The sequence below is a fragment of the Acanthopagrus latus genome, chromosome 4, assembly GCF_904848185.1.
Source record: "Acanthopagrus latus isolate v.2019 chromosome 4, fAcaLat1.1, whole genome shotgun sequence".
Taxonomy (NCBI): Eukaryota; Metazoa; Chordata; class Actinopteri; order Spariformes; family Sparidae; genus Acanthopagrus; species Acanthopagrus latus.
In genome coordinates this window covers 8,969,764-8,997,691 of record NC_051042.1, presented here as the reverse complement: position 1 = coordinate 8,997,691, position 27,928 = coordinate 8,969,764, and the positions used below count along the sequence as shown (strand labels likewise).

Genomic DNA, 27,928 nt, shown 5'->3' with positions numbered 1-27,928 from the left:
TAGTTTTGATTTGTTTATTTGGGAATTAGAAAATGTTATCACAAAAGTAGAAAATTAGATCCAATGTTAGAAAACAATCTTACATACAATGGCGCAGCATATACAAAATAGTCTTAAACTGCCAATATATCCTTTATCAAAGCACTAGACAATTCTGAAATTCTTCAGAGTTCATGATTCCAATTCAGAGTAACATTGCTGATGTAACTGGTGAGGGAGCTGGATGTTGTGATCAGTTTATCGTGTGATCTCACGGATCCATCTGACCAGGCTTCAGGCTATACACTTGTGGCCAAGCCACAGTTGTCTGGACCAATCAGGCATTGTGACAACCAGACACCAGGAGAGACAAGATGCACAAGAGCCTCCAACACTGGAGTCTCCTAAAGTTGTTAGTGGAGATGCTGTAATGCACCAGTTATGACAGAACTGGGGAATATTTCTTAATTGGAGGAGGAGCAATGGATTGCACTGGAGGTGTCCCTTGCTGAAAAAGATATTTCGTCTCTCCTGACTGGTTTTGGCAAGAGTTTTACTCACCAAAAGTCTCTGGTTGAGTACACCCACTGTTAATGTGATTGGTTGAAATTAGCCCTCGATCAACATGGATGGTTCGTCAAATCACCTGCAAGGTAACTTTTAAATGGCCTGTCCAATTCCAGTTCCCAATTGAGGGACAACACCAGTTGTCCAATAACTTCCGAAATGGTCCTGTGTTAAAAAATCATCTGGTACATCAGGTTACCACTGACGTGCACAAATTGCAAGAGGGGCTATTGAGAGCTAAACAGGCTGCTGCATTATCTTTGTTTTGTGATATGTACAATATCAGTATAAAAAAAACATATTGATTACAGAACTGCAATCTATGTGAAGTAGCAGGTGTTCATTTTGTTTTAATTATGTGATTAGTTTTACAAGATTATTTGCAGAGAATTCCTGAGCCATGTTGGTACATGCGTATGCTGTGGTAAAGACTTATGTCTGCACAGCATAATTTCCCTCATCTAAACTGAAGCAAAAACAGGTTTCACAGGAAAAAAGCCTCTTGAATCAACAAAGTAAACTATTATAATAGCTGTGTAATCTGGAATTAAGACTTTTAGTACTTTTTGCCTGTTCTGACAGTACTTTGTCAAAATAATATTAATTCTTGAGTTAGCTTTCAAGAAATTATTCTTGAAAATATCTGATATTTAATATACAACAAAAAATACACAGTAGAACTTTTAGCATTCCTTTCAGCTGCATAGAAAGTTAAAATTGCACTTACTTCATTCTGAGCAAGAAGCTGCATGTGCTGCATAACCTTTAAAAAACAGACTGCCATCCATCAATTGACCATTTTGCTAAACCCTTATCCCTGAAGACATATTGCTACCTGTAAGGCTTTCCATTCTGTAACAGCACATATGCTATATACACATATATATTATAATAACATAATAATATGTCAAATTTACCCTTCAAAATTCTGAACGATTTTTTAACCTGTAGTTGTTGATTTCAGACAGAGGAAGACAAAAGCAGCTTCTCATTCTTAGCTGACCCTGTTAATCAGTTAGGTAAAGAGGTTATCTCTAGCTCCATGAGATGACTGAGAAATTGCTGGTTCTGTTCAAATCAACCAAAATCAGCAGGGAGAGGTGTGAAGTGACAGCTGATTAACATTACAGTTTGCACACTCTCTCTCACTCTATTCTATCTTCCGAACTGTCCCTTCACCTCCCCGTTGGCTCGTCTCCCCTGTGTTTGTGGCCACAATGGTGGGATTTTGAATTGAAGTGGCCTGACAGATCACTCACCTTTGATCCATTTCAGCACTATGGACAGCGTTGCAGATTTGCACCTACGCACAAGCATCTTAAATCAACTGTAGGCTACTCATTTCATCATATTACAGCACAAACAGCCACTTAGTTGCAGGGTTTACAGACATCATAGGCCAAAATATTTAGACACTAAAAACAGTGAATCACATGCCAGTTTAGTTCGCATTTCATGCACCAAAGTCACAGTTTTATTTATGTTTCTGGCATCACTGACCGCTCCCTCTCGCTCCTTTAAAAGTCAGATTTAAAATGGCTGCAAAATAGGCCAAAATGATTTATTTTGAGAAATTTCAGTAAGAAATGAACGAAGGACAGGAGAGATAATAATGCAAGGCACTATCAAATAGATGCTGGTCCCAATCAGGGAGGTCCCAGGTCCTGTTCTGGCAGGATTGTCACAAAGAGCAGGACACAGCTGCTATTGTCAACTTAAAGTCTAATAGGGTTGTTTCATCTATTTCTTCAATGTTTGCTCTTAGGAACAAAGGTACGACCCTACAAATTACCTCTACCGATTATTGGACAATCACTGTTCAGGAGAAGGATTTAGCAAATGATCAATGCCAAGTCAATCTGCTATGACTGACCTTCACCAGCTCTTCCTGTTGCTTGAGTTATTTGCAGGTTTTGCAAGTTTCAGCTTCTGGACCTCCCTGAGAACAATGTCAGCCCTCTTCAGCTTTTCCATGGCCTCGGTCAGCAGATCCTCTGGCAAGCTCTCCTCTTCACTTCCTCTCTGGGACTGGGACACTCTGCTCAGGAGCCCGCTCGTCTTTTCCATCTCAAGAGCCACTTCGGCCTCAAGTTTCATGACATCATCACCAGGAGCCCCAATATTTCCAGCCACAGGTTTGATTTGCTGTCTCTCCTGCTGAGTACAGGCTGAAGTATCAGACAGCAGATCTCCACTGGAGGCTGACCTGGCCTTGCTTGAGGATTTGAGAGGAGGAGTGGACTCTGGCCGCTGACAGGGAAATACCTTAGATCTAACCTGAGCCTTGGCTGCAGCCTGTGTTTGCCTTAAATCAACAGGAATCTGGATGTCATCTTCACTGGCGTCCAACACATCCAGACCAACATGGCTTCCTCTCAATGCAGCAGTAGACGCTGCCAGTGTGTCTTCACTGCCAAATCCTTCACTCTCATCATCTGAGTGCTGACCACTGTCTACGGACTTCTCCTCCACCATCTTTCTCTTCTCCCCATGCATGTTAGAAAGCAGTGGACTCAGGCTGAGGCTGTCAGTAACTGGGTCATTTACTGTCACTACTACTGTGGGCATTCCACTCTTGGGTAGTGACTCTTGTGCTTGAGAAGAACTGCCTGAGGTATCTAGGTCTGTTTGCAGCAAAGCAGTAGGGTCTTCTCTTTCTGTAGGACACTGGTCGGTTATAGTTTCTTTGTCTGTGTGTTTCATGTCACACTTGGTAAGTATCTCAGGCTCTTTTTTGCAGGTTGGAGGAGGACTAGGGCTCGTTCTGAGTGTCTCTGTGGAAGCTAGTGGTTCATTATCAGATGACTTGTTTATGTCACTGTTTATGGTCTCCTCTGACTCTTCTTCAGAAACCTGCTCTGCTGCACTTGGACTCTCAGACTGATCATCTCTGACACTAGGAAGAGCTTCTTTAGAAATCAACTGCTCTGCCTCATCTGTTTCGACAGCTGTTCCCTGTACATCCTTGTTATTGTCTTCTTTACCAGTTTTCTCATTAGTTGTGTCTTGAACCTCCTGGTCTGGCTCCACAGGGTGATGGGAAGGTTTCTTCTTTTTGGATGGAGGGATAGGGGGGTGAGAGTTTTGTCTGGATTGTGAGGCCTCTGCATTGTTGCTCATGGAACTGTTGGAGCTGGGTTTATTGGGAGGGGTTGGTGGGGGACCGGCCTTGGCATCAGGACTCCTTTCAGATATCTTCTCAAGTTTAACATCCACTGTAGCTTCTTCAACAGATGGAAGACAGGGCTTGGCTTCTTTAGAAGGAGGTAAAGGTGGCTTCAGGACCTTAAAAAACATTGCATTATATTTGATGAGCCATGTTATCCAAACAGAAAGAAAGACATACACAGATACTCTTGCATTATATGACAGGACTTAGACAGCATTATACAGACCTTTTTCACCATGCCCTCATCCGTATCAGGTTTATCCTCTGGTGTTACACAGGGTTTGGCCTCTTTGGTAGGGGGCATTGGAGGTTTGATGACCTTTTTCTGGGGACTGAGCGCTGGCTCAGTCTGAGACTCTTCCTCAGCGCTTGGCTCTGACTGTTTCTCTGTAGCTTCACTGGCACTGGACAGAGGTGTTGGGACTCTGGCCTCCTTGGTGGTCTCAGCACCATCAACACTGGTGTGATGGGTCCCATTAGGCATCAATGCATCCTCAAGATCAAGATCCAAACGCAGGATACCATCAGACGAAATATCAGCAACCTAGAAGGAAAGGAAAATATCACACACAAGACATTTGATTAAATTAAAAGGAACATACTATGCTTTTTGGGTTTTTCCTTTACTTTTGTGCAAGTGTGGGCCATGGCTCACTGCCGGGCTGTGAAGGTACTGCAGGTGACAAACATTTTTGCTGTATGTTGAAACACCTTTCCATTTGACAGGGGAACAGACCCTGTCACAACATCAGAACATTATGTTACATTGCTTTATATCAATGATGGGAAATTGTAACTGCATGTGTTAGCATGTATTGAAAGATATGCAAATTTACTAACTGCTAGTAAAATATGAAATGTTTGGCTATTGTGTTTGTTTCCTAAAGGGTGGTGCCTTGAGGTAAATAAAGCTCAAAGTGAGTGAAATCACTCTACTGTCTATTTTACAGGTTCATGCGCTACTCTATATAGTCTTACTGTCTCTTGAAACTTATTAATAATTATTAAATACTTTGTTATCTTAAGGCATTCTTGCTAAAACAATTATAATTTAAGGTATCTTGCGCTTTAAATTTATGAAAAAAAAAATTTGTGAGCTATATGAGGTTTAGTTGAGCTAGTTATGCATGTTTTAACCAATAAAAAACCCATCCAAATGTGAGAAAAAGAAAACTCATTGAAGAGTTAAGATTCAGATCCAGACCTGCTTACGGTAGCAGCAGTGCTAACCACCTAGTGTCTGTAATATAATAGATTCTCAAATTCACACACAAACCTCTTTCATGTGTATCCTGGTCGGAGGCCGCCGGTTACGGTTCCCTTTGGGCCTTGTACGAGTGACATGCTCTAAATTGCTGGTTTCATCAATCTTCACCTGTGAAAACATGAAGCTTATTCATTCACCTTTCCATTCAATCCATCTGAGCTCTCAACAGCTTAACACCAGTGTTTCCCATATATGCATTCTGTGGTGGCGCATAGAAATCGATTATCATTGTCATCATTGCTATTTGCAGGCGCTATGCCACTATACTGCTAACTCAGTGCCACTATACTCATTTTCAATGTTAGCCGCTTTATAGCGGGTGACAGTGACAAGCAAGCGTCCGTCTGTTCCCCGGCTGACGGCGAGGAGCGTCTAACCCCCCACCCCCAACGATAACGAGCCCCCTCGATGACGGTGCGCCACTACACTAGTTTTCTGGGGGAACCCTGCTATTTGTATCATTTCTACAAGTCACCATTTAGTTTGAGAGACTGAAACTGACGACTCATCGAAGCCAGACATGATGCAGACAACAACATTATAAATAATATAAAATACAACATAAATGTCCTTTTGATCTTTATTAACCGTCTCTGATTTTACTGTTTACCCCATGTTGTGAGCGAATTACTGCGCTTGATGGATAAACATTACATTCATTAGACCCCAGTTGCTAGCTTGCATCAAAAGTTGCTAGCAGCTAGCTAGGTAAACTTGACAGAACAATCTGAAGCCCCCTCAGACCTGCTGTCCACACTCCTCTGCAAAACACAGTTAGTTTTAGGTTGGACTAGTGCGTTGCCCGTAGGAAGTATGTATTCATATATAAAAGTGGGAGATTTTTCATGGATGGCAAAATGAGGCTGTGTTTGAAGGTGGGAAGTCTGGGATATAATTGGCCGTTTTTGACTACTTTTGATTTTACCATTATATTTCACTGTAAAAACTATTTACCTTGCCTTGTTTGGTGTCATTATTTTCAGCACAACCTCACATGTGTGACTGTACAGTTACTTTTTAATTTTGACGTACTGTATTAACACAATGGACCTTAAATCACAAAAAAATCAAATCCGAGTAGGAAAACATTAGATTTTTTATGTTTCATAAAAAAAAAATATTAAGCTGAAAATTAACACAAATTATTGTTTCTGCCCAGTTCAAGGCACATTTGTATGATGATCTGTTCTCAGCAGATGCCTTGAATCTGTTGATTGTTATTTCATTTGTAAGAATGAGTCATTTCGTAAGTCTCATTCTGTCAAATTTTTTTTTTTTCCCAAAATCTCACTAGTATTCACCATTTAGTATGCCCCCGAACCCCCCTAGTGTTGCTTGGTTACTGACTCAGAGCACCACTGCTACAAAAAAATCTAGAGGAAACACTATTAACACATATTCAAACTCAGTGACAATGCCACTGAAATTAAGGGACACTTCTGATTCTGTGTGCAGATTACACATATGTTCACCTCATCAAAGACTTTGTTTTTTGCTCGATTGATGCCATCCCTCAGAGCTTTGATCCAAGCCTCCTTTTCCTCTGCAGTCTGAGTCTGGAACTTCACATCATGGACCTGTCAGTGACATACAGCATAGTAATTTCAAAATAAAGTTGATCAAATTTAAAACATACAGCAAGTGTTATAGAGCATTTAATGTACAGTCTTTCCCTATGTCTTTTCCATTAGAATGATTATATCTCCTTACTTGTTTATCTAAGGAAGCATTTACTACTGACAGTAGTATTAGTAGATTTTCTGCCAGATCAGAGACCTAAACTTGATTTTACAATTACAATCGATGCTCTTCACAGCTTTGTTTGCAGTGTCCCACAGCTCTATTTTTACTGTTCAGCCCTAGTTGCAAGTTATATACTGTATTCAATTTCTTTCAAAGTGAAAAAAATATACTCTTGAAATACAGTCTAAAATTACATTTCATATAGCAAATATATTAATGTGGGCACTTTTGCTCAAGATGACTCTGAACTTCAAACAAGTATTTTGTATACCACACACTGTAATTTATTCACTCTATTCCTCTCTGAACATGACTCTATCTCTTCAAACCCAACATTTCTCAGTATTTCAACTATGTGAACTTACTTGAAGTTTTTTTTTTACTGAACAGTGACAGGTGGTTGGTTGTGGGACACACTGGTGCTGTGCTGCTAAAAGTAAATCTTTTCTTTAAGAGGGTTGCCGCGGAGAATCCAAGAGGCAGCCAAGCATCTCTTCACATCCTGCTCAGATGTGAAAAGCTCTATTCATACTGAGCAACCACAATAGAGCACAAACTACCAAACACTTCTGGAACTTTAACGAATACGCATTGTTTTATAAAGCTGAATGATGGTATTTCAACTTGCAAAACAGTCATTTGTAGCATTATTTCCATTTTATTAAACCTTCATTCGAAAAATAACAAAGACAAGGGAAACCGAAACAACTGGTTTAGCCTTATCTTTCATAGCAATGCCATAAAGACAATGTGTAGCTGTAATCATAGTAGTATATTAAAGAACCATCCCACTGATACACATCTGACAACAAGCTTGACAGTCCCTTAATAGAGGGCCCATGTGGAATTTTCTTGTAAACAAACAAAAGTCACATTAAGTTCATTGTTAGTCACCAAAATGCGTCATGTGTTCCTCTTAGAAAAAAGATCAATATACTTTATTCCTCATAAAACAGATGTAAAGCCAATTTTTCTGAAAAGTTTGAAACCTGAAGGATGCACTATAGAATTAAATTATTGGTCGTTATCACAGATAATATTTCACTGGTAAAATTAATTTCATTTTGATTTGGCCAAATACTAAAATGATTTCCACATATCCTGCATTATGGGACAGTGTCACATCTAGAGTATAATGTTTAAATATGCTATGCACACACACACACACACATACACAAGTTGTCCACATTTGCAGCTCTCTCTTTCAGTGTTTGCTGTTGTTTTCTACTTAATAAAGCGCTATTTTTTTTAAAAATCAATCTTTTTTGATAAAACCAGTTTGATTCGATTCTTGAGACTGGATCAACGCAGTATACTTAGAGCTGACCTGAACTGTAGAGTCACTATGAGCTACCCCTTTTCACACATATTTTACCCACTGTTATTATAACCAGTAGGCGATTTTTCTTTTTTTTTTGGGGGGGGGGATGCCGCCCCCCCTTGTTAGCAAAATTACCACAAAGCATCAGTCTCCAGTCTCCATCCCCTAGTAGCAGATAGTGTGTTACAAATCACAAGGGGTCACGATCAGCTCCGAGGCACAGTGGAGTCAAGCTGTGCGAGGCTGCTTTGCGATCCAGCTGCCCGGTTTATTTTTTAACGAAAGCTGCAACAAGCTGCACAGAGCAGATCGCGCTGGCAGGAAGTCAGAGACACAAGAAAGGCATGGAGCATCTGGTCAATTTTCAAAATAAATCACCCTGTACAGACTCCTGATTGTGTACAAACGAAAAAATGACCAGATCAACAAAAGTTTGCTATTAATGTCCTAAAACCAAAATGTTACTTTATGTTAGTGTGACATTTAAGAACATGTTGGCTTGTGTTATGTTGCCAATTGTCATGTTTGTGCTGGTTTATGGTTTAATCATCAATGAGGTGGCTGTTACATCTCCTGACACCAGCTGTTTTATCCCCCATTGAAACGCACTCTGGTGGCCAAACTATGTCATTACACCAATTTTTAATTACCCCAAGCATGTTTTTCTGCATTATACTATTTAAATATAAGGTTGTAAAACCTTATAAATCAGCCGATAAATCAATAAAGGCAAATACCAATAAGTCGGTTGGGCTCTGCTATTTTGCACAATGTTCAATGTGTGTCCTTCAAGGAATTTAGACGGTAAAAAATTCCAAGGGGTCATGTGGTTCATGTAACTTAAAATAACCCTGCTTGTAGTGTATTGTGAGAAACATGAGAAAACCCTGCCTGAACAAACTCAGTCCACTGCATACAATTTAAAGGTGTATTTACTCATTACTTTAATACAGTTATAAAAAGACAATTGTAGTAGGTAGAGAAGGAAGACAACTGGATAGAATTAGAAATGTCACAGTTATGGTTAAGGCGTTGTGCAATGTCCTTTGGAAGGTGTACATAGGTGTGTTGGGGCAGGGTGGTGCTCCCATTGGGCCATCCCCCGTGTTAAAAATTAACAAATCACCTACTAATTATAACATATTGATAAGTACAGCTTTAAAGGACAAAGTGGTTAAGTGTGTACTGACTGTATCAGGAATTATTTTTGAATCATTTTATCAGGAATGTGTTGCATCTTTCAATTAATTGACAATAAATCATCTCTTCACAAGCTTGTTAAACCCACATGACTAAACTTCTTGACTCACAACTTTTGTTCAGATTTTATACACATCCTATGACTTTGTCATGTCCGGCTGATAGCCAGAGCAATTTAAGAGTAACTTCAGGCTGAATCAACTGAGTTTGTAAAGTTGGTCCCAGTTAATTAACAGCCAAAGCTGCATTTCCCACTTAACTTGGATAGACGATGGGTCTCAGCCTGGAGTAGAGTATAGATGATAGAATATGCCAATTCAATTTAAATTTGTGAAGGGGGCATTTTTATACTAAAATGGCAATTTAAGTTGCTCTTGCTCTTTTGAAACCAACTGCATGGTAACACCGTAACATTTGTTTTGGTTTTCTTTATTCTTCTGCTTTTGTTGTTAACTTTAACTGTTCGTTAGTTCTTCAGCTTCACTTCCTTAATCCCATGTTACTGTGTGAATGTGAAACATTGATGCATTTGCAGCCTCTCCCTCCTGTCAAAGCGGGTGTCAATGTTTGTGTGGTGCCAATTAGCTTGGCTGGTAGAGCAGGCATCCCATGTACGTAGGTTTTGACCTCTCTGTAGCATACCGTTTATCAGTAAAGACCTAAAAAATAAAAAAAAATACAGCCGAGAGATGAAACTATGAAGCAGACTATCATTCTGGTCACGAGAAGAGTAAAAAAAAACTCAACAACATGAGAGTTAATTGTGGTAACAGCAGTCAGGTAAAATTGTGTACTGTCTATGAGTGTGATATCAGCTATAAATAGCCTCATTAAGTTCATGTGAGCTAGCTTGCAGAGCCAGTGTGTCTCTCTTCAGTATGTGACATGGTCTTTGTTTTCTGTGATTTCGTGCCTGACAGAAGTGAGTGAAATATGATTCTTTATTACATTTAATAAACTCAAACAGGCGACAGTGTTAATAAACTGCAGCTTGAAAAAGATAACCCAACCGGCAAGGTCATCATATTTTTGTGATGTGGCTGTCCGGTAAGAAAAAGCTAAAAAGTCAACTTTATACTTTTTAGGCCTTAGAAAAAGTATTCATTTTATTCAGTCTTTTCATTTTAAAAATTAAAGTATTCTGAACCCCCAAAATGTTCAGAATATTGTAATCTGAAGGGTAACTAGTGACATATAAACTGTTAAACAAATATAGTGGAAAAAACAGTACACTAGTTACCTCTGGGATGTAGTGGAGTAGAAGTATAAAGTTGGATAACTGAAACAAGTTCAAGTTCTTCAAATTTGTACTGAAGTATAGTGCTCGATGTAAATATAGTTAGCTACACCCCAGCTATATTCCCAGCATTTATTTTGTTTTGAGACATAAAAACATTTCTAAAATAATAAATAAATATCTAACGTTAAAATCCTTGGTTTTAAACTTACTATTGCAGAGACACTGCTCAGCATTTAACCACACAAACACACACACACTCTCAATGTGTGCTGTTACTCATTAACATTAGCTTATTGCTATGTAACGTATATTCATCTTAAATTTTGTCTTTTTGCCTGACCTCCCATATCCCCGAAGTAGCGGTGGCGACCTAATAAAATGCACTATAACATTCATTAAACTTGTGGATTTTTCTGGGTTGAACATTGTTGAAAACATTTGAAAACCCAACCAATAATATGATGAAGGGCTAGTTGTTTTGGGACATTTTGATGTTAATATATTACATACATACAACATTCACTAAAGTATTTGCTCCATTTATTGCAAAACCTGTTTGTGTTTCCTAATATGGCTTCTGCATAATTTTGTGGGAGGTACTATTCCGTTCACACTCCCAACAAATCACAAACAGCAACGGTCAGTGACTTTTCTTCTGGAGACCAGGGCTCACATCTGGTTTGGGACAACTGGTTTTTGAGTAAGTAACGTCAGTTGATACATAAAATGTAACTTTAGTTGCTTACATTCCATACATTTTGAGACTGAAAGTAGTTATTTTAACCCAAAGTATGACCTTTCCTTAAACCTAACCAAGTAGTTTTTTATGCCTGATTTAAACCAAATCGTGACCTTTTGATAAAAGGTTAACAACAGTTAAAAAGTTATCATATGTTTTAGAATGTAAGCTGGTTGCCAGCAAGCCTTATTTTGGGAGCCTAACCAGGTGTTGCATACTACGTATCATTGATTACTTGACAGGTAAAGCGTCACACTTTGAAGCTTAAGGCCAGTGATCATGCTGCCATATTTGACAAGTTAGGAGTGAGAATATGTTGGTGTGATTAATTACATTCTAATAATATCAAAATACTGCCTTAAAGCACCCATGGCATATTATTTTACATTTAACATGGAAGCATCTCATAGCTCACCTTATTTCCAGACTTGGCTGATCGGATCATTATCAGTCTGTGCTTCTTCTTGAAGGGGCTCTTCAGTTCATGACATTTATCATAGTTTTCCAAGTCAAGCCTCTCCAAGCACTTCTGCAGGTCCTGCAATACAAAGCACAACTAATAGCAAATTTGTTCCACATAAAAGATGAAGCAGACACAACTGAGATTTTTATGAAAACAAACAACAAATCCCACAACCTACTAACAAGAAATTTTGAAATTTTCTTTGATTGTCTTTTAAGTAACATAGTTGCTTATTCTGCACAATCCTCTGACTGTATCGGACTGTAAAAAAGAAAAAAAAAGAAAAATGAAAGTGTTGCATGAGAAGAGCAATAAAAGAATAAGAAGAAAGTGCACCTCATTTTCATACACTACAGCCTCTGTCTTCTCCACATGGATGTAGCGGTCCTTGTAGCTTGCCAAAAGTCTGCCGGGGGCCTTCTTTACCCAGCCAGCCTTAGCCAGGAACTTTGGCTCTTTACACTGGGTTGGCTCCTCTTTTGCATCCTACAATGACACAGAGGAAGGAAATCATAATCACACACATGTCAGTCTATGTCAGTGTTTCGTAAATAAAAGAGCGATGTACACAGACACATTACTATGTCAGCCCATGAAGACGCAATAGGTGTGAGGACCGGCTGAACCTGTCAGACAGCCGTCACGCACCATCTCAGTTAGGACTGGGCAATATATATCGCTATCGTGTTATGAGACTATATACTGTCTGAGATAGATGTCAGATGTCAGATATCATTATCTTTGCTGTCTTTTCCTGGTTTAAAGGCTGCAGTAACACTTAGTCATTATATCCACATTACTGATCATTATTTATCAAAAATCCAGTGGTTTTTTACTAACAGTCATGCCTACAATACGAGATCTAGGTCTTTGGCTGAAACATTTTATTTTTTTCGTATTTCTGATATGTCAAAATATTGAGATATACAATGTATACCACCATACAGGCTAAAAAATATTGTGACATTATTCTAGGGCCATACTGCCCATCCCTAATCTCAGCACAATATACACCAACATTTTGTTTATCCAGCCATGGGTTTTACATACAAACAATGCATCTTTTGGTTGATTTAAATTATCGGTCTCTTACAGGACACAGACAATGTTATAGGTGAGTGATTAAATATGTGTGTGACACAGTATGGTATTAGTATAAATAACTTATCAGTAAGACATATAATATACCTGATTTTAAAACCACTCCCAATTTGATAAGACATTGCAATGTTCCTACATGTGTAAACAAACATAACTCTAAGAGGAAATGTGCCTGAGCTCAGTTTAGCACTGAGGTTGTACAGCAAATAAGAAAAAAAACCCTGCTTACATTGTAGCGTTACTGCAAAAATAGAGTTAAGCATCAGGCTGAGGCCTGTTAAGATCAGCAGCTTTCACTTCTTATCAGTTTTTTTTTTATTTCTGACAACAGGCCGTGCCTGCAACATATCTCATCTCACCTCAAACTATAACGCATTTGGGCAATATTTATCTACTTTGGGCTTTGCTCTACACATTAGCTACCTACATGTTTTGTCCCATTGCTATTTGTTCACAGACATAGGTTAAGTGATGTTTACAATTCAGCCTAAAAGGGAAGTATCTATGCATGAACAAAACAGGGGCTGCTAGGAAACACAAAACACATCTTCTAGTGTGAGTAATAGTGAATCTGTGGGCAAATGATAGAAGAACTGAAACACTTCTGACTTGTAATGAAAGCTGCAAGGGCTGCTGCAGTGTTATACCAATACACACCACATAGGCTACTTTAAAACGCAACCCCAACCCTCCAAGTGTGTTTTGGGAATGAAGTTGGATGAAAAGAAGTACTTCAAAGTTCTAAGCAGGTATAAAAGATTAATTTTAAAAAACACAACCACTTCATAACCACTCCAGAAATTAAGCATTTAACACTAGTAAGTAAGCAAATGTTGTCTATTAATGTCTCAAACAAACCATTCTGACTCTGTAATCAGTATACTCAAAATACGGCAGAATGAAAGGCTTACATTTACACTGGCAAGGATAGGTGTTCACGGTTGATCCAATTTAAACTAATGCCCTGGCGAACGGATAGTAAGACTACAATCTTCATGGGGTAAGAGAAACACTCTTGCTATTTATATTTATTAATTTTTTCACAATTTGACTGGAAAATAATTTGAATAATTCCTATATAGTAGGAAACTGTAGCTCTTATCTGTTGCAAAGAGGCCCCTTATCATATTCTACGGCATGGTCAGCATCCAGCACAACACAAAAGTTCCACACAGCCCCTTTAAATATTGTATTCATACAGTGTTTAAGGGGCTGTGTGGAACATCCCATCCACAGTTCAGCTACTTTAAAAATATCCAACAAATCCTCCACAGGCTTGTGCAAGCAACCGAGAGAGATGGGGAAGGTCTCTCACATGGCCATTAAAAAAGTGATTAATACATGTAAATTGCTACAAATTATTAAATGGAACCCCTTTAATAATGGATTCCAATGCCAAGTCAGTTACAGGTTATTATTCCTCTCAGCCTTACCAGTGAGTTCAAAACACTCACACACTAGATTTGCTAAAACATAATGCCTCTAATGCATAGTAGTGTGGGCATGGGCTAAACACACAAAAGTGAATAAAGCTTTGAGCACTAGATGAAAAAAAGCTAACTGTTAGCGACATTCAGAAGTTGTATTTAGCCATATAATAGCATACTTTGGCTGTATTAGAGGGGTTGGTTCGAAAAGTTTCTTTGGACATTTTGATATTTTTTGCAGTTCAAAATAATTGCCAGCGTAGTCTTTTGTTTTGCTGTAAATGAAAGCAAACTTCACTATGGTGACTGACCTCCATGGAATATTGACTCCTAACTACATATGATGAGCCTGGGTGGAACACTGCAGTGAAGTTCAGTAAAGCGCTGACCCACCCTTGCAACAGAGCAAGAGGTTTCCATTACTCAGGGCTCAGCTAACTACTATAGCTCTGCACCATGAGATCACAGAGTAGGTGAAGGAGCTCCAATTTTAGACTCACACAGGAAGTCTGCTCTGCACTGAAACACAGACCTCACCAACACTTCAACCCAAAACTATTAGAGGTGTTGTGGTGAACTCTGAAATGGATCTACTGTCAGCTAACCTTATGCAGAATAATATGTTGATGCAGTTATAAAATAACTACTTGCTAAAGCTAAGGTCTCAAAAAAGGAAGAGAAGATAGAGTGCAAGGTTTTATAGAAGAGACACACCTCAGCAGACATGTGTTTCTGATTAAGTTTTAGGTCTGAGAGCATCTGGCATTCATTGATTTTCACAGTGACCTGCCCAGCAGGAACTTACCAAAAGCGTGACAAAGGCTCACACTTTAGATTCCGATTACTAGATTCCGATTACTTTCCATTAAATTTAGCCCCATTGAATACTTACTGTTTGAGTAAGGGAGAAGTGAGAAGACAATGGGGCGGGATCAATTTGTTTTGCAAGTATGCATTATGAACTTCCTTTGAGCTTCAAATGAAAAACAAGTTACTGGCCAATCAGTGATGATTGGTGGTGTGTCAAAAGGGATTAAAAAGACTATAAAAGCTGAAGTGATAAGCAATAAAGTTCTGATTAACAATTTCTGGCTTAAAAACAGTCAAATTAAAGAGACTGAAATGTCAGGACACAGAGTAAGGTCCGAAAGTCTGAGACCACACTGAAAATCTTGAATGTTGTCACATATCAAACCGTAAAAAAAAAAAAAATCAGAAAGGTTGAGCATACAGAAGGCTGCAGTACATGGAACTCTCAAATGCTTGAAGGGTGGTATCCAAAAGACAATCAGACAGAACAAAGTGACCACACCATCAGAGGGTAATTCATCAGGCTAAGTTCGCATATCAAGCAAGGTTACAGCAGCTCTTTATCTAGACACTTGGAGTTAGATTCCAGTTCCCTTCAAAAATAGACCTGAGACAATGGTTGTATATAATCATATATTTTTTATTATTTTCTTAGGGCCTGAGCATCAACCAGTGAGAAGACCCCATTTTTTCACCAAATTAATTGCTTTTGTGAGGGCTTTAACATATTCAGAAAACACAAAAAAATTGACAAAATTCAACAGTGTTGAAGATGTATGTATTTTATGTGTTTCTGTCATGGATGGGGCAATATGGCTCATTGCCTCCAGCCAAAAAGCAGCCCTAAATTGCCCCTACATGTTGGAAATTTGGTGCACATACTGTATGTATTGCAATGCGACACACAAAACCAAAAGGTTCTGTGGCCATGACCTAAAACCGAGAGAACAGAAAACATAAAATAAGCCATTTTAAATTTAGTGCTTAGCATGGTGATGTGGTGGTTAGCACAGGTCCTTTCTGTGTGCAGTTTGCATATTCTCCCTGGCGGCGGTTCGATCCCCGCGCTTGCCTTGTGTGAATGTGTCTGACTGTTGTATGTTTGAGGTGTGTGGTCAGAGGGGTTGTAGGCGCTGAATGGCAGCCACACTTCCATCAGTCTGCAACAGGGCAGCTGTGGCTACTATTGTAGTTTGCCACCACTGGTATGACTGTGTGTGAATGAATGGAACCTGGATCCCTGTCTGGTTTGGGTGTCTTGAAAAGCACCATACAAATCCAATCCATTTTTTTTGTGAGGCTGTGGCAGGCAACACCAATTTTCACCAGGAAACAGGAAGTTATTACAAATCCATTGTACATGGTCAAATCTGCAAACCAAACTTCATATGTTGGATAAGGGTCCAGCCCTGGAGACGTTGACATACCTATATTCTACTTTGGTGGTCCTAAATAGGCGGCCGCATACAGCCTGCCGGCCTCCTATTTGTGGCCCCCAAACTGTTATTCCTTCACCATGTGTTTTGGTTGGGTCAGCACGTGTATACCAGGACTTGTCTCCATGCCAAGGATACATAGACAGTTGGGTCACTCACTGCTGCCAGCGCAATTTTTATTAATTCCTTTTTGGAGCAGTTCACATATTGACTTTTTGCTGGCTGTAGGAGCCTAGATTGCATGAAAATGGCATGTTCAAAGTTCACTGCTAAAAAAATAGTGGACATTGAAAATCAGTAATTCAGAGAAGAATGGATTGAAAAATTTGCATTCATTCTCCCTCCAACCAGCACAAGACCCATGTGCTTAATATGCCAGGAGACTATAGCTGTGATGAAGATTTCCAATTTGAAATGCCATTATGAGACAAAGCATAGGAATTTTGAAGAGAAATTTCCTCAAAATTCAGAGGTAAGAACAACAAAAACAAATGCACTGAAATTGTCATATCAAGCTGCAAGCACAATTCTTTAGCTGCAAGCTAGCAAAATGTTCACCTTTTCAAGCTCTTTCAGCCTATAACTTTGTTTTCAAGTCTTTTCCGCTTTTTCAAATATTCAGCTTTCAATTCTTTTCTGCTTTTTCAAATATTCATCTTTCTACCTTTTCAGCTTTTTCAAGCATTCAGCTTTATGTGTAGCTAGAGAAACTGTTCAGCTATTGAAATGATCACCTTTTTAAGCTCTTTCATCCTATAACTTTTTCAGCTTTTCAGCCTTTTCAAATATTCAGCTTTAAAGCCTTTTCAACTTTTTCAAATATTCATCTTTCTACCTTTTCAGCTTTACCAAACGTTCTGCTTTATGTGCAGCTAGAGAAACTGTTCAGCTATCAAAATGTGCACTGTATTTTCTCAGGAAATGCAATTTTTCCTAGTTTTATATTTATAATTGTGACAGTGGTTGTGTGTCATAGTTAGTCACAGATCAATTACTCACATATTTTTGTAATGCCATCATGGCTAGAGTAACACCAGCATTCTTAGTACATAGCCTGTTGTTTCTAAATAGAAATGGTGTCACACACCATAAAAACATCTTTATTCTGTACATGTGTAGATAATGTGACATGGAATATCTTTATCAGTCAAAAAGGCACATCACATCAGCAATATGAATTTGCAGCTTTCGTTTGTGCTGGAATTAGTTATCATTTTCACTGTCTCGTCTTGGGTTTTTGTCTCGTGAACTTCCTGTTTCATTTTGAAATTCTAACTCTCCTCTCATTTCAGGTCACTTGCCCTTCCTCAAGTATCACCAGTCTGACGTTTCCCCGATCCCTGATTGTTTCCACCTGTTCCCCATCACCCTCATGTGTCTTATAGTCCGCGTCTCCCTTGGTCTTGTGCCAGAGTGTGTTCCATCGTGAACCCCAGCCTTTCGCCACAGCCCTCGTCTGGTCTAAGTATCGTATTCATTGTTGGTATTTCTGTTTATTCATTTGCCTTGTGGAGAGTGATTTTTTTGTCACTAAGTTATATAGCACAGCTCAGTCTTGCAGTTTGTGTTTATGGCTTTTTCTTTCCTCCGCTGGAGTAATTTTTTGTTTGTTAAATTTTCACAGCTTAGTCTGATAATGTAGATTTGTTTCATAGCCTTTTGTCATCCTCCATTGGAGTGAATTTCTGTTGTACCTTTTCATAGCCAAGTTTTTTATAGAGAAGTCAGTTTGTGGCGTTTTGGTGTTGTTTATTTTATAGCCCAGGCATGACAACTGACTATTCTCTCTTTTTCAAAACATCAAATGCATGTTTTTTGTCAAAGTAATGGTTCAAAACCCCAAGGATATTCACTTAATGACATGTGAAAAGTAACAAATCCTAACAATGGAGACTGGAAGATGGGAATATTTGACATTCATTCTGAAGTTACTTAAATGTAAATCTTTCTTCTAAATAAATTCCTATTAATTTTCTGTTAATCATTTTTCTGCCCTATTTTCTCCAGCTGACTTGGGCTGAAAAGAAAACCAGGCAAAGCATATAAAAGAGCATTGTAAACACTGCAAACTAATACAGCTCTCCAGAAGACAAGTCACAAGGCAATACCCAAACATGACCATGACTCACTTCATTTTTTCGTGCCAAATAACTATGAACAATGCAAGTCTCATACATCAACATGTTGAAAAATTCTCTTGAAAAACCCATTAAATCCAAATAAGATGGTGAATTTCCATTACTGGGATATTGTGAATATCCTCACATGATTTATTCAAATTGATTTCCTGATTTATTTTATATAACCACATGCATTACACCTGCATATTATTTATTTTTTTTAACATTTAAAAAAAAGTCCCCAGATACTTCAGTTGTTTAGGAGAATGCTGTAACACTGTTTTGTTACAAAGTTCCAGAGTATTTATAATGAAGTTTGGACACCACTTCATGGACTGGACTTGCTCCTGGATGTTTTCTTCCAGGACCCAAGTCTGCACACAACTCTGTGTGTGTGGGTGTGCATGCCCGTGTGTGACATAAGCAAGCAAAAGTACATTATTTCACTATTTCTGTTTAATGCAAAAAAATAAAAAATAAAAATAATCCTGTGTGCATAAAGTACAAATGTCTTCTAAAAGAACATTTTCCGAAATATTCTTACCTATTGGAGGTGTTAGTTCCTTGCAAGAACACAAATTCCAGAGCACACACACACACATTCACCACTGAGGACTCTTTCTTTTTCATAAATGCACTTTCCTAGAAATTGCCAGTGGTGCCCCAGTAAGAAGATGTGCATACACACACATCCATTGTGTAGCAGAGGCCTGAATAGCGGGATGATAATGAGAGAGGGTTAATAGTTTTCTGCCTGACACATAATGTATCAGCCTGTTTCCTCTTTACTAGATGGCTCAGGCATACACGTCATGCTGCACTGTAGGTCAGCGTGATGGCGAGAAAAGGATGACTCACACAGTTGAGACAAAAGATTAACATGAATGGGCCACAGTTGTTTTGGGGGTGAAAGGTAATTAGGCAGAATGTGGAGTAGAGATGAGGAGAGTGGGAAATGACAAATTAAAAATAAAGACAAAGATAAGAGCAAAAGAGCTGTATATGGGCAACAAGCCAAGTGGTGGGTGGTCATACTAGCACACATGCCAGTTGTGAACATCAAGCACGGGTTTGAGTTCAGCTTTACGTACTAGAGTACAATATCCAAACAGAACTATTTCTAAACCAGAGAAGTAAAAAATAATAATGAATTCTCCTGTTAGCACCAGTGAATACTGACTGTTCTAAGTTCTCTATTGTAGGCAACAAGTCCAGTTTCCTACAATATAGCACATAGATTTACCATGACCTGGATGACTGAGAATCTCATCAACACTGACATATTCTAGCAACCTCTATTGACCCTTTCTCAGGCAGTTTTGGTCCTACTGGCCCTCGCCCGATTGGTTCTGTAATCTGGGAAGCCCCGGCCAGACCAAACATCATTTTCTCACATCACATCACAATCTCCACACATTCTGAGCTTTAGTGCAAATGATTAGATCTGTGCACTTCAGTTATCAAAAAAAATCCCAAGTAATGTGACCTTTTTCATAGCATCACTTATCCATGTACAAAGTGTAGTGAGATGGCAGAGTCACTGTTAAAAGTAATAACAAACTGCAACCGCGTGGCTTTTTCTAACAAGATGTTTCGTATCAAATGTATCGTTGTATGTATGACGTTGAATGAAAAGGGAATGCGATGCAGGACTCAAGTCACACCACAAAACATCCACTCATATTGCAGTTCTGACCCAAAACCATACACAAACAGATCAAAGCAAAAGTCATGAAAAGCGCAGCCTCTGAAAGTCATCAGTAAGACCCAGCCCACATAGCTGGGTTGTTCCTGTTTGAAGTGAAACTCAAGGCAAATCTCAAATCTGGAAATATGACTGTTGTGGTGTTTAATATATATACCTGGTAGAAACTATTTATACATAAGCTCTACTTTATGCGCCATATATCAATTGGAATTCATATTATTAGTTATCATCTGATAATAAAATTATGATAATACAGTTCCACCAAGGGATGTTAACATCTACATGTTTTAACACAATCCTTATTAGTACTATTACTATGGAATATGAAACAATCTGCTTTGTTCACTAAATCTGAACCATCTTTTAAAAATACAAGAATGTGTAATCATTAGTTCTCTTATTGGCTGAAAAACTCACTTTCTAGCTACAGCCATGTATAGCCTCAATTTGACTTGCATCTTGAACATCTTTTATTTTGATTAAGTCACAGGTAAAATTGTCTCACTAAATAAGAACAAAACATTTTTAAGTAGGCTACTCTTTAAATTTGAGTGGTAGCTGTTGTGATTTACAGCCTAAGTACTGTGTCGCGAAGAGTGATTCCAGCAGGACCAGTTTTGAAAAAGAAAAGGGCTGCATCCTATCATCAGATTCTGATTGGGAAGGAGAATGCAGTTAAATAACTTTTCTCAAACATTACCATTAATGTTTGCAACAAGTTCCCTGCATGCTGTAGACCAACTCAGTATGTCTCTACTTAACTTCCCCTTTCTAGTAAGTCGGCTTCCTCAAAATGCCAAATTCTTACAGAGGCATGGAGTTGATCAGCTCTTATATGAGCCAACTGTACAGTATGTATCACATGGATTTTTATGATTTACGGATACTTCTGAGCCACAAATCATTACAACAGTCTGTCTTAGGAGATAAAATACTGTATATATCTTTGTGCATGAGCATCTAGCCAAGGCAAATCACACACAAACGTCCATCACGACGAATCCACCAAAGGTACAACCACATAAGTATTTTCTGTATTTGTGAAATGTTAACCTTTAACACTTTTCCTTCAATCCTGTCCACTGAAATGAACCCTTACGGAGCATCACTGTGTTGAGATAAAATTCACCTAAGTGATAGATGGAGATTGTAATAATGCCGAACGTATGAGGACCCATCTGAGTCAAACGAGGTCTTAATTTCTGTTTTGAAGATTAAGTGGGTACACCCACACATAGCGCTACAATAAAAATTAAAGCTCGATGAACGGAGTTTGCTGTTTTCTCTACAGTTGTCGTCGCCGGAATTTCGTATGAAATCTGACCAACAAGTTGATGCAAGAGATTGACAGGTGGGCAGGTGCTTTGTGCCACAAAGTGTTTGAGTGTTGATCTTCATCTTGTTGCCAATTTGATCGTGGCAGGCAGGCACGGGAGGCAGGCATGCGTCGTTGCACACCTAAACATACGTCTTTCTCTCGAGACTATTAGGCCTTCGTGTATCTCCAACACCGGCCGAATCGCTGCCACTTAGTCTACGGGCCATAACTTCGCTCTGATGACCTGGTCGCGCCCTGCACATAATTATACTCTCGAGGTTTATCACACAGGCTAGTGAATTCCATCTAAAGTGTCAATCTCAGAAAACGTCCTCAAAATTACGATCCGACATTGCAAACACAACGGCAAAGTATCTGTTGCAATGTATCTGCGACAAAAAGCAAAGCAGCAGAGGCTACACAGTGGGACTTAAGTGACTACTCACATCTTCCATGATGAAGGACCAGAATCCGTTATGTGAGCGGAACTAAATGTAAAAACTCGACGTCGCCGTTATACTCCTAAGAAACAGCTCACTTCTTCCCCATCGGTCCTCAGCTGACACATCTCCGACAGCACGCCCAACTGAAGAAAATAAGGAACCGAGTTTTTTATGACACCAAAGATCGTCTCTTCCTCTTCTTCTGCTCAGAGCAAAAAAAAAAAAAAAGAAAAAAAGTTGTAAGAGAAAGTTTAGTTTCCGGTTGAACTGCCTTCACACTCTTGAATCGACTCGAGGAGGAGCATCGCGATCAACAGCCAGCAGCGTCTGAACGAATCATCCGAGGCTTCTAAATCCAGCAGACTTCAGTGAAATTTAGACGACATGCGTTTGCCTTTCTCAGCGAGATGATAAACGAAATCAGACTGCAAACGGCTGCAAGTGCAGCATCCCCAGCGGAAAGCTTCTTGTGAAGGAACATTTCCACAGTTCACCAGTGTTCAGAGGGAGGGCTTTTTTGGGCAAACGTGATGTATTTGACTGGAGGCTTTCATTTTAAGCCTCTTTACCATCTTTGTCAGCACAGACGTATATGGAAGCTGCTGGATGATGAACATTATAGTGGCCTCTCATGTTACTACACTCAACACTTCCTGGTAGGTGTGGTGGTGTGAGGGGATGTTTGAAACTTGCAATAAAGTACCAAAGACAGTCAGGGCCGTACGAAATACCAACGTCCAAAAATTATGTTATTATGATATATATATATATATATATACATATATATATATATATATATATATATATATATATATATATATATATATATATATATATATATATTCTTGCTCTTATCAGGCCTGTCACTAATTTAAGTTTATCAGATGATGATACTCAAAATAAATGTTTGTGCCACAAAAACTTAAAAACTTAAACTTTTCTTTTTTTTTGTTTTTTTGCTGACATGTTGGAATTTATATGTTAAATTTCAAAAATAATGGCTACAATATTGTTTAATAAAATTTTATTCAGTTCCATTTTGTCAACAATTATTGCTTTGGATTTGTGATTCTGCCCAGTGCAAGTAAGATGCATGCCATTGTTGGTTGGTTGTCAGTAGTGTCTGTATGCTTATATTGGCGTTCATGCCTATTTGTGTTTTAGACACCTGAACATGAGCCACGTGCTCCAGCTCGGTGGTGTCAACGAGGACATCCCCTACATCTACCCTCAGCTTCAGCACAAACACTTCACCGGCTGCATCCGCAACCTCATCGTGGACAGCAAGGTAACACACTTGAATGCAAAGATGACACATATAGCCACACAATTATTAGCACACCAGTCTGCAAGCGTACTGAAACTCAGATCTGCGCTCTAGCTTATAAATGGATTAATAACAGTCTCAACATTCACATTACCCTTGTGCCTTGTAAGAGATGTTTTTTACACTAAACTGTAACCTGAAAGCACTCTCAAAAATTATGCTCGACCATAACAATCAGAGCCCAACCCCAAGAAGGACCTAAATCAATTTTTGTATGAACACAGGCCTCAGGTATGATAGCCTTTTAAGAACCCAATGCATTGTAAGGCCTGAAATGTTGGTTAAAATTGTATTTTCTGCAGCAATTTTTTGCTTGGCATCAAATAAACCTCTGACTACGTGAGAAATTTTGCCCCTGACAGTCAAAAACTATTGGGTCTGACATGCTACCACAGTCTGCTAAAACTAAGTCATGAAGACACCAAGGCTGGCTACTGGGCAGGGTTTAGACAGATGACGCAATCCAAGGATTAAATAGCACCAACCTTTCCATAACGCATTTTTACACCACTTGTTATAACAGTCAGTAAATTTGCATTTGTTTTTGTGACTCTATTACCATACCTGTTTAAACTGATGCTGTATGAGTCTTCGAAACTGAATTAATAAGTATGTCTCTGCCTCTCCTGAAACAAACACACTGACCTGACGCCAGCTGGTTCTGACTGATCAGAATACACATTTATGGAAATTTTGATAAAACCAGGGCAGTCAACATTTTTTTCTTAGATTTAATACTTATTTCATATCATACATACATACATACATACATACATACATACATACATACATACATACACATACAAAACGCATTTGGCCCACTGCCTGTTATTGGTGAGTTGATTTTAAGAAACTTTGTTTGAGTCTAACGTTACACCAGCCATGGTTCTCAAGTATTTACGGACATTTGGACTGTCACAACAGTCTAGCGTAAACTCTGCCAGTGAGTAGGCTACCTCATGACATACACCCATTTAGATTTTCAGAGTTTATCAGTCTGTGATTGGAGGGATGATCTTGTACACTGGTACAAGACTGTGTTGCTGCATTTCTTGGATATTGCTACAAATGCCTTCCTCTTGCATCGGGAGATGAGCAGTGCCAAGCATGTGCAGCCCATGGCACACAAAGAATTCATGGTGGAGCTGGTGTGTCAACTTTGTGGCATGGACAAGGCAGGTGTTCCCCTGAGCAGGAGAGCTAATCATGTTCCTGTGCCCATTGACACAGCCACAGATCCTGACCAAAAAAACACCAAAGGCAGGCTGAAGTGCCAACTCTGCCACCAGGTGGACAACAGGAGGAGGGACACACCCTGGGAGTGTCAGGCCTGTGATCTGTTTTGTAGTGGACTTTGTTGTTTGCTAAGTTTCTACAAAAGTTAGGTAAAATTTATATTTGCATTCTAAGTGCTAAAAATGGCTTATTAAACATGTTTGTGGTTTTCACATTAAAAAAATTACCTTTTTCCTACTCCGATTTTATGATTTTTGTGTGATTTTAGGCCCAGTGTGTCAAAATGAAAAAATAACTGTAAATTCACACATGTGAGGTTGTGCTGTAAAAAATGACACCATTCAAGGCAAGATAAACAGCTTTAAGGTGTAATATAAAAACAAAATGAAAAGTAGTCAAAAATGACCAATTACACCCCAGATCCAAGAGGGTTAAGGCTTGCCGGAAGGAGGGGAATCTTGTGAAGGTGCACTGGGGGTTTTCTTGCGAACAGACCTTTTGTTTATTTTAGCTGCTTTAGATGCTGTATTTTGACTATTGTTCCCACTGGTGGGCTGACTGTCTCTGAAGACATCGTTTGCCTCTGCTGTTTGTCCCCTTGAAGCAACCAGCTCGTCTTTCCCTGGCGCTTACGGAGTTTTAAGCAACCTATGGCTCTGTGGCCCTCTCCGTTGCAAATAAAACAGTGTCTACAATCCTGCAAGCCCTTTTCCAGACACTTTAGGCAACCATAGAGCCTCTATCTACTGTTAATTTAGGGTTTGGCAGGTTAGCACCTACACATGTAGTTCTTTTGCAGTCTCTGCATGTGAGTCTACTAGCTTAGTGAGTATATCCACTTTGTCAGAGAGCTGCTGCTGCTACTGTCTGTTTTGTTCTTTTGTTCAACATTTTCTTTCTTTCTATCTGGCTGCTTCATATGTTCTGCCTTGACTGTATTTAAAATCTATGTATAAAAAAACAAACAAAACAAAACAAAAAACTGCTGTTAATTTAAATTTTTGAAATTTTGCTTATTTTTACTGTTGTTCCTGTTCTTGTAATATCTTTCTGTTTTTGTAATATTCTGTCGCTGCTGTGACGAACAATTTTCCTCGTCTGCAGGACATCAAAGGATTTCTGATTCTGATTCTGATTCTTGCACACTATGTGCAGTGGTTTGTTTTGGGTGGTGGGTTGAGCCTACCCTAAGGTGTCACTCACTCACAGCACTTGATATTTTCATGACTTGTTTCAGATTGTTTCATCAACACTATAATCTAAAAGCAAGGGCTTTAGCTCCCTACGAATGTCATTGTGTTTGTACCCTATTCCTTGATATACTGTGTACAGAAATACACCTTGGACTGTGTGTAAGTTATACTTAGATTTCTTATTTTAATAAAAACGGTATTCTTTGTTTGAGCCCAATGACACAAGAAATTATTAGTTGAGGGGCCTCATGCTCTTTCTGTTCAGCAAAAATTAGCTCTTGAAATAGTTCTGTGCTATTTCTCTTGCCTAAGTGTGACTGCCAAAACCACTTGAGCACAGCTACAGTCATATCTTCCTTGTTGACAAGCATATCTTTGAAATATCCTGGCTTTATGATCCTTAGCACACCTCTTACTATCTCATTATCGGTGAAGTTGTCTTTTACCCCCTCCAGAATCTGCCTACACACGCTGTTATAGCTTATGTCCGATGAGTGGTCCCCAATTTGGCCTCCTTGAACTTTGAATTCAAGTTTTTGTATGAGGGAGAGACACTACCTGCTCTTAAGTGTGGTGTGAGGTAGCATTTGACTGTGTGCTACTATGAGAGGGGACAATGTTTGGTGAGGTGGTAGGTTGTACAAGTGTCAATTGTGCTGTGGTCTGTAATGTGGGTATATGAACAAATTGGAGTTGTTTTTTACTCAAATCTTCGTAATTCAAAAGCATTTGCTGGACATTAGCATTGCTCAGTGTAGTAGCATCAGTGGCTGTAGTAACAGCAGATACACTTACTGTAGTGGTTGGTAATGGTTTGACTGTGTCTGCCTGGGCTAACTCAGCGGAAGGAGAGGTGACGGACACTGACTCTGCACTTACGTTTTTAAACAGAATAGGGACAACAGTGACATCCCTATTTGACCAGGTCACACGGCGCCGGTCTCAGCTACACATCTACTCTCTGCAGCCAGCAGCTCCCAGGAACACAGCAACGGCTCACATCCAGGTACCAGCACCAGGCATGCAACCACTAGTTCGGTCTATTAGTTGTGGGCAAGTAGATTTTAGGATCAACCCCTGGACAGCATCACTATCCGATTCCGGATGAGCTCCCAAGAATCTGTCATAGGCAGATTATAATGCTGTCCTGTAAAGGACAGAGCAATGATTCCCTGCAATAAACAGTCCATGTTTCCATTATTTTTCAAATATAAATTAATTTTTTCTCCTAGTGTCTTTTTGTCCTAAAGCTTTTAGCTTCAGAAAAATGTCCAATTAAACTGATTGGAAGCTTGTTGATGTGACAGAGCCACAAAGTGTTCTTCAACTTCAATATATCAACTTAAACTTAAACATGGAATAAGCACATTAAATTGTCCTTTAGAACCAGTTAGTGTAGTATAGTATTTATAATATATAAATGTACCGAAAGCCTAGCTAAATGCAGCAATTAGCCTTGAAATGAGACCTGACAACATTTAGTTCAACACACAAATCATATAATATCTGTTTATTATTTCTTTTTTAACTCCCAGATCAAAATGTCCTGATGACGCTAGTATTAATAACATACATAAAAATTTTAGTGGTCATATGTGTACTTTTCCAAGTTAATGACCTGTAAAGGACAGAGAAATGATGAAACAGGCAACAGGTGATTTGTTTTCTTTTCCCGCTTCTGTCGTACTGAAGACGAGAGCAGAGGCATTGACAGCATCTAATATTTCAAATACAATTCTAAGTTTAGAATGTTAAATAAAACTAGAATAAGAGGATACTATTGCTTCTTTAACTGACTTTTGATAATTCTTATTGCATAGTTCCAAATCACATGTAGACCTTTTTTTAAATTAATAATTTTTTTTTTTTTTTTTTTTTTTTTTTTAAACACTAACTCTTGTGTGGTTTCATTCAGTCAGGGCTGCAGAGTTTTAAATTGTGTTTGACCCCATAGGAAGCATAGAGTCCAAGGCAGTACAACAGGTGTGGTTAGAAAGGGAGAGGAGCTCCTCTGTGTAAACATTTAAATTAAAAGTTAGAGTTAATGACTCGTTTAAGTGATAACAACAATGAATAAAACCGTCTGTTTAGATTTCAAAGTTGAAAGGGCTGAGGCCATTG

The 27,928-nt window shown here is 38.9% G+C and overlaps 1 protein-coding gene and 1 long non-coding RNA gene across 3 annotated transcripts; one reads left to right on the top strand and one right to left on the bottom strand.

Moving 5' to 3' along the window:
• On the bottom strand, positions 1-26,957 carry plekho2 (pleckstrin homology domain containing, family O member 2). 2 transcript variants are annotated; one of them, XM_037096142.1, is made up of 7 exons: positions 26,687-26,957; positions 12,025-12,174; positions 11,641-11,763; positions 6,455-6,559; positions 4,992-5,090; positions 3,942-4,259; positions 1-3,831 (listed from the first exon to the last, which is right to left on the bottom strand). In XM_037096142.1, exons 3-7 carry the CDS (start codon positions 11,668-11,670, stop codon positions 2,422-2,424), a joined length of 1,962 nt encoding a protein of 653 aa, XP_036952037.1. In that variant the 5' UTR covers positions 11,671-11,763; positions 12,025-12,174; positions 26,687-26,957; the 3' UTR covers positions 1-2,421. The 2 variants fall into 2 exon arrangements, with proteins under 2 accessions (XP_036952037.1, XP_036952036.1); XM_037096141.1 differs by lacking the exon at positions 26,687-26,957 and adding an exon at positions 22,055-22,222.
• Positions 22,386-26,639, top strand: LOC119018461. The gene is made up of 3 exons (XR_005074766.1): positions 22,386-22,707; positions 23,216-23,339; positions 24,609-26,639. It is a non-coding gene; the product is annotated as an uncharacterized LOC119018461 (long non-coding RNA).
• Positions 26,958-27,928: the final 971 nt, after the last annotated feature.

Bases quoted from the DNA above. Each gene is read 5' to 3' on its own strand.
- plekho2 (XM_037096141.1), bottom strand. The intron at 6,560-11,640 runs GTGAGCTATGAG...TGTCACTGACAG, and splicing joins CAGCCAAGTCTGGAAATAAG to GTCCATGATGTGAAGTTCCA. The intron at 4,260-4,991 runs GTTTGTGTGTGA...CTTTCCTTCTAG, and splicing joins CCAGGATACACATGAAAGAG to GTTGCTGATATTTCGTCTGA.